This window comes from Schistocerca serialis, chromosome 9 (genome assembly GCF_023864345.2).
Source record: "Schistocerca serialis cubense isolate TAMUIC-IGC-003099 chromosome 9, iqSchSeri2.2, whole genome shotgun sequence".
Lineage (NCBI taxonomy): Eukaryota > Metazoa > Arthropoda > Insecta > Orthoptera > Acrididae > Schistocerca > Schistocerca serialis.
Window position 1 is genome coordinate 279,805,709 of NC_064646.1, and position 14,480 is coordinate 279,820,188.

The following is a 14,480-nucleotide window of genomic DNA, read 5'->3' on the forward strand; positions in this document are numbered from 1 at the left end:
AAATCTTGAGAAAGATGTGCGCTAGAAAATGGACCCTTTTTTGAAAATTCTATCTTTTTTAATTTTTGACGTCCTATCTCAAATGATTGAGTGGGGGGTCGGGGGGGGGGGGGAGAGGGGGGGCGCCACTATCAAGTTTTTGCCCCGGTTCGTAAATATCATAGATCTGGTGACGCACGTGTACGTCCATCACTCGCATACGAACAGAACCTATTCCGATCACTGAAGACGACACAACGCAATTGTGCTCACCAGTCGACTCCTTCACGACACCAGAGCAGCCATGCATGGCGGTGTAGTGGTGTCAGCGGTAGCATGGCCCGAGGCATACGTCCTACTGTTATCCTCGTTGGTACGACAGGGGCAGTATGTGCCCCAGCTAAAAGCTGTCAATACATCCATTCGGAATCCTGTAGGTCCAGAATACAAATGGTTCAAATGGCTCTGAGCACTACGGGACTTAGCTGGCCGGAGTGGCCGTGCGGTTCTAGGCGCTACAGTCTGGGACCGAGCGACCGCTACGGTCGCAGGTTCGAATCCTGCCTTGGGCATGGATGTGTGTGATGTCCTTAGGTTAGTTAGGTTTAATGACCTCAGAAGTTAAGTCGCATAGCGCTCAGAGCCATTTGAATTTTTGAACTATGGGACTTAACGTCTGAGGTCATCAGTCCCCTAGAACTTAGAACTACTAAAACCTAACTAACCTAAGAACATCACACACATCCATGCCCGAGGCAGGATTCGAACCTACGACTGTAGCGGTCGCGCTGTTCCAGACTGTAGCGCCTAGAACTGCTCGGCCACCACGGCCGCCTCCAGTATACAGCCCCGGTCAAATGGGTCAATCTGTTGAACAGAAATATGTACTCGCCGATGAGGTGTCGTTGTACCCTAGAATGAATATTGCGAACAATGTTCACGTCTAAGCTCGGAACAGTTACTGCCTGCAGAGTCAAAACAGAGGGCGCACAGATAGGTTTCGTGAGCTCCATTTGACCGCAAATGACCGTGACGTATGAATAACTAACATTAGAACCCCTCAGTATACACATATTACACGCTGGTGTCACTGCACACAGTTTTAACTTAATAGCCCACGTAGTTAGATGAGAACATTTGTATTGGGGAGATAATAAGTGTTAATCATTGCATATTCTTAGGGGATTTCCATTTAGGCCCCTTCCGGTGACGCTTGCACTTGGGTGGACTTACTAACACCGGTTATAATATTCGCCTACACATAGACAGATCGCCACAATCGCAGGCAGGAATGCCACACGACGTTTAATGCATACATACGAGCAGACATACAGTAAAAATAGATGTTCCACACCTTCTCCTAAGCCACTGGCCGATTTCAAATAAATTCGGTACACATACGATTTACTGTCAGGCAACAATCGCTGTGGGGGTAAGAATCACCTGCCTATCATAGTTAAGTAGATATGACGATATAAACAATGAGCTGCCTGAAAAACTGCCGCCTTATGCATGACGTTTAAATGTACTTCTTCTGTGGTGCTAACTTTATTTGCAGTAAATTTCACAGGTACTATCCACATATGCCACGAAATGCACCTGCAAACTATATCATTCTACCACACATACTTCAGTATATACACTGAAACTTCAAAGAAATTGGTATGGGCATGCGTATTAAAATACAGAGATATGTAAACAGGCAGAGCGATGGGCCACAGAATCTCCGAGGTAGCGATGAACTGGGGATTTTCCCGTATTATCATTGCACGTGTTTTCCATGAGTATCAGGAATCCAGTAAAACATCAAATCTGCGACATCGCTGCAGCCGGGAAAAGATCCTGTAAGAACGGGACCAACGACGAATGAAGAGAATCGTTGAACATAACAGAAGTGAAAGCCTCCCGCTGCAGATTTCAGTGCTGGGCCATCAAGTGTCAACGTCCGAACCAGTCAACGAAACATAATCGAAAAGGGGTTTTGCGGCTGAGGACCGACTCGTGTACCCTTGATGCCGACACGACTCAAAGCTTTACGCTTCGCCCGGGCCGGTCGACAACGACATTGGACTGTTGATGACTGGAAACATGTTGACCGGTCGGACGAGTCTCGTTTCAAATTGTATTGAACGAATGGACGTGTACGTATATGGAGACAAGCACATGAATCCGTGGTCCCTGCATGTCAGCAGGGGCTAGTGGAGGCTCTGTAATGGTGTGGAGCGTGTGCAGTTGGAGTGATGTGGGATCCCTGATACATCTAGATACGACGCTGAAAGGTGTCACGTACATAAGCATCTTGGCTTATCGTCTGCATCCATTCATGTCTACTGTGCATTCCGACAGACTTGGGGAATTCTAGCAGGACAATGCGACACCCCACAGGTCCAGAATTGCTACAGTGTGCCTCCAGGAACACTCTTCTGAGTTTAAACACTTCCGTTGGCCACCAAACTCCCCAGTCATGAACATTATTAACATTATTGAGCATATCTGGGATGCCTTGCAATGTGCTGTTCGGAAGAGATCTCACCCCCTCGTACTCTTACGGATTTACGAACAGCCCTGCAGGATTCATGGGGTCAATTCCCTCCAGCACTACTTCAGACAATAGTCGTTTTCACGCCACGTCCCACACCATCACAGAGCCTCCACCTGCTTGAACAGTCTCCTGCTGACATGCAGTGTCCATGGATTCATGAAGTTGTCTTCATACCCGTACACGTCCATCCGCTCGATACAATTTGAAACGAGACTCGTCCGATCAGACACCCTGTTTCCAGTCGTCAACAGTCCAATGTCGGTGTTGACGGGGCCAGCGAGGCGTAAAGCTTTGTGTCATGCAGTCATCAAGGGTACACAAGTTGGCCTCCGGCTTCGAAAGCGCGTATGGATGATGATTCGTTGAGTAGTTCGTACACCGACATTAGTTGGTGGCCCAGCATTGCAATCTGCAAGCAGTTTGCGGAAGGGTTGCACTTCTGTCACTTTGAACGATTTTCTACAGCCGTCATTGGTCCCGTTCCTGCAGGATCTTTTTCCGGCTATAGCGATGTTGGAGATTTTATGTTTTAATGGATTCGTGATACTCACGGTAGATTTTTGAAATGGTCGTACAGGAAAATCCCCACTTCGTCGCCATCTCTGAGATGCTGTATCCTGTCGCTCGTGCGCCGAGTATAACTCCACCTTCAAACTCATTAAAATCTTGATTACTTGCCATTTAGCAACAATAACCGATCTAACAACAGCGCCAGAGAGTTGTTGCGCTATATAGGCGTTGCCGACCGTAGCGCCGTATTCTGCCTGTTTACATATCTTTGTAGTTGAATACGCATGCTATACCAGTTTCTTCGGCGCTTCAGTGTAATATAAAGGAAGAAGTGTTTCGAAGTATCTTTAATGCACCAGTTGTGACAAATACGAGGGTCACTACAAAAGAAATGCACACTATTTTTTATAAATTCCATCTTTTATTCTACATGTTTGAAAGTTTTACAGTGTGTAGAGACATTCTGTAGGAAAAATATTTTCATTTCTCCATATAATTTCCATCCCTGTCAACTGCTTTACTCCATCTTGGAACCAGCGCCTGTATACCCGCACGGTAAAATTCTGGACCTACCTGTTGGAGCCACTGTTTGGCAATGTGCACAAGGGAGTCATCATCTTCAAACCTTGTTCCACCAAGAGAGTGTTTCAGTTTCCCAAAGACAGGATAGTCAGATGAAGCCAGGTCAGGAATGTAAGGCGGGTGTTTCAGTGTTGTCCATCCGAGTTTTGTGATCGCTTCGATGGATTTTTGACTGACATGTGGCCGTGCATTGTCGTGCAACAGCAAAACATCCTACTTTTGCCGATGTGGTCGAACACGACTCAGTCGAGTTTGAAGTTTCTTCAGTGTCGCCACATATGCATCGGAATTTATGGTGGTTCCACGTTACATGATGTCCACAAGCAAGAGTCCTTCGGAATCGAAAAACACTGTAACCACAACTTTTCCAGCAGAAAGTGTGGTTTTGAATTTTTTTTCCTTGGGTGAATTTGCATGATGCCACTCCATTGATTGCCTCTTCGTCTCTGGTGAAAAATGATGGAGCCACGTTTCATCACTTGTCAGAATTCTTCCAAGAAATTCATCTCGTACTGTTCCAAAAGTTCGCTGCATACCGTTTTTCTTGTTTCTTTCTGAGCCACTGTCAACATCATAGGAACCCACCTGGCACAAACCTTTTTTAACGCCAACACTGAGTATTGTGCATACACCTCCTTCCCCTATCCCAACGTAGCGTGACAAATTCGTTCACTGTGATGCGTCTGTCAGCAGTCAGTGATGCGTCTGTCAGCAGAGTTAACTCTCTGCACATGAGTGAATGGACAAATATCTACAAGGTACATTACATATGTAGAATTGTGGACAGTTGGGAATGTGAGTCTCACGGGAAGCGTGCAAGGGATATGACCCTGCAGTCGCGCTATTCATCTGTGTCCTCGGTGGCTCAGATGGGTAGAGCGTCTGCCATGTTAGCAGGAGATCCCGGGTTCGAGTCCCGGTCGGGGCACACATTTTCAGCTGTCCACACCGAGGTATATCAACTACACCTGTCTGCAGCTGAGGGTTTCAGTTAGTCATCATTTATTCCAGGGAAAAGCTGCACGGTCATCAACAGTATTCTGTTCTTTCGAGAACAGTTACTGTCTTCATATATCTCTGCACATTGTTTGGAGTGTGTGCAGTACGAGGCCTGCCGTTGCCAGGACAATCCTCAATATTGCAGTGCCCGCTTTCATCACGTAACCTGCTTGCCCACCGACTAACTGTACTGCGATCGACAGCAGCATCTCCATACACCTTTTTCAACCTCTTGTGGATGTTTCCCACTGTCTCGTTTTCACAGCATACGAATTCTATGACATTACGTTGCTTCTGACGAACGTCAAGTTCAAAATGGCTCTGAGCACTATGCGACTGAACTTCTGAGGTCATCAGTCGCCTAGAACTTAGAACTAATTAAACCTAACTAACCTAAGGACATCACACACATCCATGCCCGAGGCACGATTCGAACTTGCGACCGTAGCGGTCGCTCGGCTCCAGACTGTAGCGCCTAGAACCGCACGACCACTATGGACGGCGAACGTCAAGTGTAGCAGCCATCTTGAAGAGATGCTGTGACGGCGCCACTCACGGGAACAGGTTGAACTAAGTTTGAAAACAAGAGGGAAGGATGTATCTACGCACTGTAAAAATTTCACACATGCAGAATGAAAACTGTATTTTTTTTAAAAAAATAGTGTGCATTTCTTTTGGTGTGACCCTCGCAGTATTTTTACTGGACACAAAATTTAATGCAAAAGCTACAAAACAGGGCCGTTTACCTAAAGGACTATGCAATCTAACGTGACTTGTTCCGTCTGTTGTCCACCAGCCAGTCAGAGTACAGTAGGTACGGTGTGTCCGTGAGTAGACTCGATAGCACGGGGGGGAAGAATAAAGAATGTCCTGTAGTGGCTAGACTGCTCTACAGTGGTACCGACTGCGTGCCGTTCGAACGTTACATGGTTGTGTGCTTCCAGAGGCAGGCGCACCTGAGCCGGGGGTGGGCGGCTGGGCGGCGGCGGCGGCGGCGGCGGCGTGCATCTGCAGCGCGTCCAGCTTGTTGCCGACGACGACGACTGGCACGTGGCGCATGTCGCGGCTCTCCCACATCTGGTCGCGCAGGCTGCGGATGTACTGGAACGAGTCCGTGTTGCACAGGTCGAACACCTGCAACAGGGAGCCACACCACTCACACGGCGCTCTCCCACGTCCCCTCCACTTATTACATCTACCGAGACCGGTGCTTGCTTATTATACCCGTTGGTTACAATTAAAGTGCAGTAACTCACAGATGCCCAGTGTGGGCTGTAATTATCGTATGTAAACTAAACTTGGTAGATCTCCTAACCATACTGGCCATTAAAATTGTTACACCAAGAAGAAATGCAAATGATAAACGGGTATTCATTGGACAAATATATCATACTAGAACTGACATGTGACTACATTTTCACGCAGTTTGGGTGCATAGATCCTGAGAAATCAGTACCCAGAACAACCACCTCTGGCCGTAATAACGGCCTTGATACGCCTGGGCATTGAGTCAAACAGAGCTTGGATGGCGTGTACAGGTACAGCTGCCCATGCAGCATACTACAGTTCACCAAGAGTAGTGACTGGCGTATTGTGACCAGCCAGTTGCTCGGCCACCATTGACCAGACGTTTTCAATTGGTGAGAGATCTGGAGAATGTGCTGACCAGGGCAGCAGTCGAACATTTACTGTATCCAGAAAGGCCCGTACAGGACCTGCAACATACGGTCGTGCATTATCCTGCTGAAATTTAGGGTTTCGCAGGGATCGAATGAAGGGTAGAGCCACATCTGAAATGTAACGTCCACTGTTCACAGTGCCGTCAATGCGAACAAGAGGTGACCGAGACGAGTAACCAATGGCACCCCATACCATCACGCCGGGTGATACGCCAGTATGGCGATGACGAATACACGCTTCCAATATGCGTTCACCGCGATGTCGTCAAACACGGATGCGACTGTCATGATGCTGTAAACAGAACCTGTATTCATCCGAAAAAATGACGTTTTGCCATTGGTGCACCCAGGTTCGTCGTTGAGTACACCATTGCAGGCGCTCCTGTGTGTGATGCAGAGTCAAGGGTAACCGCAGCCATGGTCTGCGAGCTGATAGTCCATGCTGCTGCAGACGTCGTCGCACTGTTCGTGCAGATGGTTGTTGTCTTACAAATGTCCCCATCTGTTGACTCAGGGATCGAGACGTGGCTGCTCGATCCGTTACAGCCATGCGGAGGCTGTCATCTCGACTGCTAGTGATACGAGGCCGTTGGGATCCAGCACGGAGTTCCGTGTTACCCTCCTGAACCCACCGATTCCATATTCTGCCAACAGTCATTGGATCTCGACCAACGCGAGCAGCAATGTCGCAATACGATAAACCGCTATCGCGGTAGGCTACAATCCGACCGTTATCAAAGTCGGCGACGTGATGGTACGCATTTCCCCTCGTTACACGAGGCATCACAACAACGTTTCACCAGGCAACGCCGGTCAACTGCTGTTTGTGTATGAGAAATAGGTTGGAAAATTTCCTCATGCCAGCACGTTGTAGGTGTCGCCACTGGCGCCAACCTAGTGTGAATCCTCTGAAAAGCTAATCATTAGCATATCATAGCAACTTCTTCCTGTCGGTTAAATTTCGCCTCTGTAGCACGTCATCTTCGTGGTGTAGCAATTTTAATGGCCAGTACTGTATTATCAAACTAATACGTGCCAGAGAAATACCTTTAATACTATAAAATTCCATTTTTCAAAGTAGAATGTTGTAATCTACACAGTCAGAAAACTAGCAAGATTTTAGAAAATACCAGCACAGTATTGCTACATGTTCGGTCCCATCAGAAAAATACGAGCGATCTTATATTGCACTCTCAATAGCGAATTCTTTACGTAAGGTGAACTGAGCTATTACTAAACGAGATGTTGAGTATTTCGTTGTAAACTATCTTCTGAAAAATATTTGACAACAATGAAAGCACGGTGATGGGTCGATAATTAGAGACCTGTTGCTTACTTTCACTTTCATAAATGGGTGTTAGTACTTGATTTATCTTTGTTTGAAAGTTCATAATATGAGCTTTGTTCCATTATTTTCTGGGCTGTGGTTGGTATCTGTGTATTTGGGCCCTTTATTGTTGTAGTTGTATCAAAAACAAACATCACAGTTTTTGAAGAACAATACTATTTGTTCAAAAACTGACGTGAGGCAGTAGCTATGAGAAAATTCAGGTTTAACCTGACAATAAAGTAAAAACAGCCGAATATAAGTGTGTGTCATGTGTTCTATACTCCCTGTATCCTAAATTTCAGAAAAGTATTGAGACTTTTTTACTATTCGCTTAATATGAAATTATTCAAAGTCGGTCAACAGTGCTATGAAAGGAGGCAAGATTTTTGGTGGCACCACCTTGTGTATAGCATAAAATACAATACAATGTAATTCTAAACGCGAACACTAGTTTGAGTATGAATCAGTCGTTTTGAACCCTGTAACAGTACTATTTCTTATTAATAGAGACCATGTTAACTAAAGCTGTTTTCAATTCATTGTAAGGATCAACCTGTATTTTGAAAAGTAAAGTGCTTTCGATTCTACATCTACATCTACATTTATAGTCCGCAAGCCACCCAACAGTGTGTGGCGGAGGGCACTTTACGTGCCACTGTCATTCCTTTCCTATTCCAGTCGCTTATGGTTCGCGGGAAGGACGAAGGCGCGCTCGAATCTCTCCAATTTTAAATTTGTAATCTCGTCGGGAGGTATAAGTAGGGGGAAGCAATATATTCGATACCTCATCTAGAAACGCACACTCTCGAAACCTGGACAACAAGCTACACCGCGATGCAGAGATCATCTCTTGCAGAGTCTGCCACTTGAGTTTGCTAAACATCTCCGTAACGCTACCACGTTTACGAAATGACCCTGTGACGAAACGCGCCGCTCTTCTTTGGATCTTCTGTATCTCCTCTGTCAACTCGACATGGCACGGATCCCACACTCATGAGCAACACTCAGGTATAGGTCGAACGAGTGCTTTTTAAGCCACCTCCTTTGTTGATGGACTGCATTTTCTAAGGACTCTCCCAATGAATCTCAACCGTGCACCCGCCTTACCAACAATTAATTTTATATGATCATTCCACTTCAAATCATTCCGTACGCATACTCCCAGATATTTTACCGAAGTAACTGCTACCAGTGTTTGTTCCGCTATCATATAATCATACAATAAAGGATCCCTCTTTCTATGTATTCGCAATACATTACATTTGTTTATGTTAAGGGTCAGTTGCCACTCGCTGCACCAAGTGTCCATCCGCTGCAAATCTTCCTGAATTCGCTGCAATTTTCTAATGCTGCAACTTCTCTTTATACTACAGCATCTACATCTACATCTACATCCATACTCCGCAAGCCACCTGACGGTGTGTGGCGGAGGGTACCTTGAGTACCTCTATCGGTTCTCCCTTCTATTCCAGTCTCGTATTGTTCGTGGAAAGAAGGATTGTCGGTATGCCTCTGTGTTGGCTCTAATCTCTCTGATTTCATCCTCATGGTCTCTTCGCTAGATATACGTAGGAGGGAGCAATATACTGCTTGACTCCTGGGTGAAGGTATGTTCTCGAAACTTCAACAGAAGCCCGTGCCGAGCTACTGAGCGTCTCTCCTGCAGAGTCTTCCACTGGAGTTTATCTATCGCTTTCGCGATTGCTAAATGATCCTGTAATGAAGCAAGCTGCTCTCCGTTGTATCTTTTGTATCTCTTCTATCGTCCCTATTGGTACGGATCCAACACTGCTGAGCAGTACTCAAGCAGTGGGCGAACAAGCGAACTGTATCCAACTTCCTTTGTTTTCGGATTGCATTTCCTTAGGATTCTTCCAATGGCTCTCAGTTTGTTATCTGCTTTACCGACGATCAACTTTATATGATCATTCCATTTTAAATCACTCCTAATGCGTACTCCCAGATAAGTTATGGAATTAACTGCTTCCAGTTGCTGACCTGCTATATTGTAGCTAAATGATAAGGGGTCTTTCTTTCTATGTATTCGCAGCACATTACACTTGTCTACATTGAGATTCAATTGCCATTCCCTGCACCATGCGTCAATTAGTTGCTGATCCTCCTGCATTTCAGCACAATTTTCCATTGTTACAACCTCTCGATAAACCACAGCATCATCCGCAAAAAGCCTCAGTGAACTTCCGATGTCATCCACAAGGTCATTTACGTATATTGTGAATAGCAACGGTCCTACGACACTCCCCTGCTACACACCTGAAATCACTCTTACTTCGGAAGACTTCTCTCCATTGAGAATGACATGCTGCGTTCTGTTATCTAGGAACTCTTCAATCCAATCACACATTTGGTCTGATAGTCCATATGCTCTTACTTTGTTCATTAAACGACTGTGGGGAACCGTATCGAACGCCTATCGGAAGTCAAGAAACACGGCATCTACCTGGGAACCCGTGTCTATGGCCCTCTGAGTCTCGTGGACGAATAGCGCGAGCTGGGTTTCACACGATCGTCTTTTTCGAAACCCATGCTGATGCCTACAGAGTAGATTTCAAGTCTCCAGAAAAGTCATTATACTCTAACATAATACGTGTTCCAAAATTCTACAACTGATCGACGTTATAGATATAGGTCTATAGTTCTGCACAACTGTTCGACGTCCCTTCTTGAAAACGGGGATGACCTGTGCCCTTTTCCAATCCTTTGGAACGCTACGCTCTTCTAGAGACCTACGGTACACCGCTGCAAGAAGGGGGGCAAGTTCCTTCGCGTAATCTGTGTAAAATCGAACTGGTATCCCATCAGGTCCACCGGCCTTTCCTCTTTTGAGCGAATTTAATTGTTTCTCTATCCCTCTGTCGTCTATTTCGATATCTGCCATTTTGTCTTCTGTGTGACAATCTAGAGAAGGAACTACAGTTCAGTCTTCCTCTGTGAAACAGTTTTGGAAAAAGACATTTAGTATTTCGGCCTTTAGTCTGTCATCCTCTGTTTCAGTATCATTTTGGTCACAGAGAGTCTGGAAATTTTGTTTTGATCCACCTACCGCTTTTACATAAGACCAAAATTTCTTAGGATTTTCTGCCAAGTCAGTACATAGAACTTTACTTTCGAATTCATTGAACGCCTTTCGCATAGCCCTTCTCACACTACATTTCGCTTCGCGCAATTTTTGTTTGTCTCCAAGGCTTTGGCTATGTTTATGTTTGCTGTGAAGTTCCCTTTGCTTCCGTAGCAGTTTTCTAACTCGGTTGTTGTACCACGGTGGCTCTTTTCCATCTCTTACGATCTTGCTTGGCACATACTCATCTAACGCATATTGTACGATTGTTTTGAACTTTGTCCACTGATCCTCAACACTATCTGTACTTGAGACAAAACTTCTGTGTTGAGCCGTCAGGTACTCTGAAATTTGCTTTTTGTCACTTTTGCTAAACAGAAAAATCTTCCTACCTTTTTTAATATTTCTATTTACGGCTGAAATCATCGATGCAGTAACCGCTTTATGATCGCTGATTCCCTGTTCTGCGTTAACTGTTTCAAATAGTTCGGGTCTGTTTGTCACCAGAAGGTATAATATGTTATCGCCACGAGTCGGTTCTCTGTTTAACTGCTCAAGGCAGTTTTCAGATAAAGCACTTAAAAAATTCCACTAGATTCTTTGTCCCTGCCACCCGTTGTGAATGTTTGAGTCTCCCAGTCTATATCCGGCAAATTAAAATCTCCACCCAGAACTATAACATGGTGGGGAAATCTACTCGAAATATTTTCCAAATTATCCTTCAGGTGCTCAGCCACTACAGCTGCTGAGCCAGGGGGCCTATAGAGACATACAATTACCATGTCTGAGCCTACTTTAACCGTGACCTTCACCCAAATTATTTCACATTTCGGATCTTCGTCAATTTTCTTCGATACTATTGCACTTCTTATCGCTATAAACACGCCTCCCACTTCACTGTCCAGCCTGTCTCTGCAGTATACATTCCAATCTGAGCTTAGAATTTCATTACTGTTTACATCTGGTTACAGCCAACTTCCTGTCCCTAGTACTATGTGGGCATTGTGTCCGTTTATTAATGAGAGCAGTTCTGGGACCTTTCTTTGCCTACTACTACCTTGTCGCGTCTCAGGAGGCGTCTTGTCGGGCCTAGGGAGGGAATTCTCTAACCTAAAAAACCCACATGTGCCCTCCACACGTACTCCGCTATCCTTGTAGCCGCTTCCTGCGTCTAGTGCACGCCTGACCTATTCAGAGAGACCCTACATTTCTCCACCCGATAGCGGAGGTCGAGAAATTTGCACCCCAGATCTCCGCAGAATCGTCTGAGCTTCTGGTTTAAGCTTTCCACTCGGATCCAAACCAGAGGACCGCGATCGATTCTGGGAACGATACTACAAATAGCTAGCTCAGATTCCACCCCGCGAGCGAGGCTTTCCGCCTTCACCAACTCCACCAACCGCCTGTATGAACTGAGGATGACCTCTGAACCCAGACGGCATGAGTCATTGGTGCCGACATGAGCAACAATTTGCAGTCGGGGGCACCCAGTGCTCTCTATCGCCTCCGGCAGGGCCTCCTCCACATCTCGGGTGAGACCCCCCAGCAAGCAGACAGAGTGAACACTGGCCTTCTTCCCCGACCATTCGGCTATTTCCCTAAGGGGCTCCATCACCCGCCTAACGTTGGAGCTCCCAATCACTAATAAACCTCCCCCCCCCCTGCCTGTGCCTGCTCGGACCTTGCTGAAGGAGCAGCCACATGTCCCCTCACAGGCAGAGCAGGCGATGCCACGCGGCCAGCCTCCACATTGACCCTCCGCCTCGTGCGCCGCGAACGCCGCTGAACCCGCCACTCCCCTTGGCGAGAGGGTGGCCCAACCGCGCCCGGTACCCGCGAAAATGTCTCGACATCAGGGACAGTGGGTGAAGCATGTAACACCTGGGGTGTACCATGCGACGCACCGGACTCCCCACTGCCGCTACACTCCGAGGCAGCAGCCTGAAGACGGCTGACCGCGGCCATCAACACGTTCAGCTGTTCGCGAACAGTGGCCAGCTCCTTCTGCGTCTGTACACAGCAGTCACACATCCTATCCATCCTAAGAAATCAATTTACTGTAGAGAGATAATCAACTTTTAAATAGACTGCTAATTCACTAAAGGCGGCTGATAGTTGACTAAACTGTGGTTACTAGACACTTCTTGTAGAAAACAATGAAAATAGCACTACCTGTCTCTGATCCGCGAAAAGCCGCATGGAACTTCTGACACTATCTACTAGGTCATTTATATACAGGGTGATTCAAAAAGAATACCACAACTTTATGAATTTAAAAATCTGCAACAACAAAAGGCAGAGCTAAGCACTATCTGTCGGCGAATTAAGGGAGCTGTAAAGTTTCATTTAGTTGTACATTTGTTCGCTTGAGGCGCTGTTGACTAGGCGTCAGCGGCAGTTGATTCTAAGATGGCAACCGCTCAACAGAAAGCTTTTTGTGTTATTGAGTACGGCAGAAGTGAATCGACGACAGTTGTTCAGCGTGCATTTCGAACGAAGTATGGTGTTAAACCTCCTGATAGGTGGTGTATTAAACGTTGGTATAAACAGTTTACAGAGAATGGGTGTTTGTGCAAAGGGAAAAGTTCTGGAGGGCCGAGAACGAGTGATGAAAATGTAGCACGCATCCAGCAAGCATTTGTTCGCAGCCCAGGAAAAGCGACTCGCAGAGCTAGCAGAGAGCTGCAAATTCCACAATCAACTGTATGGAGAGTCCTACGAAAAAGGTTAGTTATGAAACCTTATCGTCTGAAATTGGTTCAAGCACTGTCTGCAGCTGATAAGATTAAAAAAATCGATTTCTGTGATTTTATCCTTGCTCAAATGGAAACAGATGAATCTTTCGTTTCAAAGATTGTGTTTAGTGATGAAGCAACTTTCCACACTAACGGGAAAGTCAACCGTCACAATGTCTGTATATGGGGCACTGAGAATCTGCGGGAAACAACTCAGTATGAACGTGACTCGCCTAAGGTGAACGTTTTCTGTGCCATTTCAGCCAATAAAGTTTTTGGTCCCTTTTTCTTCGAAGGTGCTACTGTAACTGGACTACAGTATCTGGAGATGTTAGAGAATTGGCTGTTCCCTCAGCTCGAACAAGAAGCACAACAATTCATATTTCAGCAGGATGGAGCGCCATCACATTGGCACTTATCTGTCCGTAACTACCTGAACGTCAACTACCCGAGGCGATGGATCGGCCGCCAGGCAGCCCGTGACAGAGCACTTCATCACTGGCCTCCAAGAAGCCCTGATCTTACGCCCTGCGATTTTTTCTTATGGGGGTATGTTAAGGATATGGTGTTTCGGCCACCTCTCCCAGCCACCATTGATGATTTGAAACGAAAATAACAGCAGCTATCCAAACTGTTACGCCTGATATGCTACAGAGAGTGTGGAACGAGTTGGAGAATCGGGTTGATATTGCTCGAGTGTCTGGAGGGGGCCATATTGAACATCACTGAACTTGTTTTTGAGTGAAAAAAACCTTTTTAAATACTCTTTGTAATGATGTATAACAGAAGGTTATATTATGTTTCCTTCATTAAATACACATTTTTAAAGTTGTGGTATTCTTTTTGAATCACCCTGTATATATTGTGAAAAGCAATGGTCCCATAACACTCTCCTGTGCCACGCCAGAGGTTACTTTAACGCCTGTAGACGTCTCTCTTAATACAATGATAAGCTAAAACATTATGACCACTTGCTTAATAGCGTGTTGGTTCAACTGGAAATCACTACAGCAGGTATTCTACGTGGCATGGCTTCTGAGAGATC

The 14,480-nt window shown here is 45.9% G+C and overlaps 1 protein-coding gene across 1 annotated transcript in view; it reads right to left on the reverse strand.

Annotated features, from left to right (window-relative positions):
* Positions 1–14,480, reverse strand: part of LOC126419541 (ras-like protein family member 10B) — a 140,189-nt gene that overhangs the window by 15,498 nt on the left and 110,211 nt on the right. Inside the window, exon 4 of the mRNA XM_050086731.1 lies at positions 5,600–5,746. Coding sequence (XP_049942688.1) covers positions 5,600–5,746 — 147 coding nt within the window. The remainder of the gene's footprint in view (positions 1–5,599; positions 5,747–14,480) is intronic.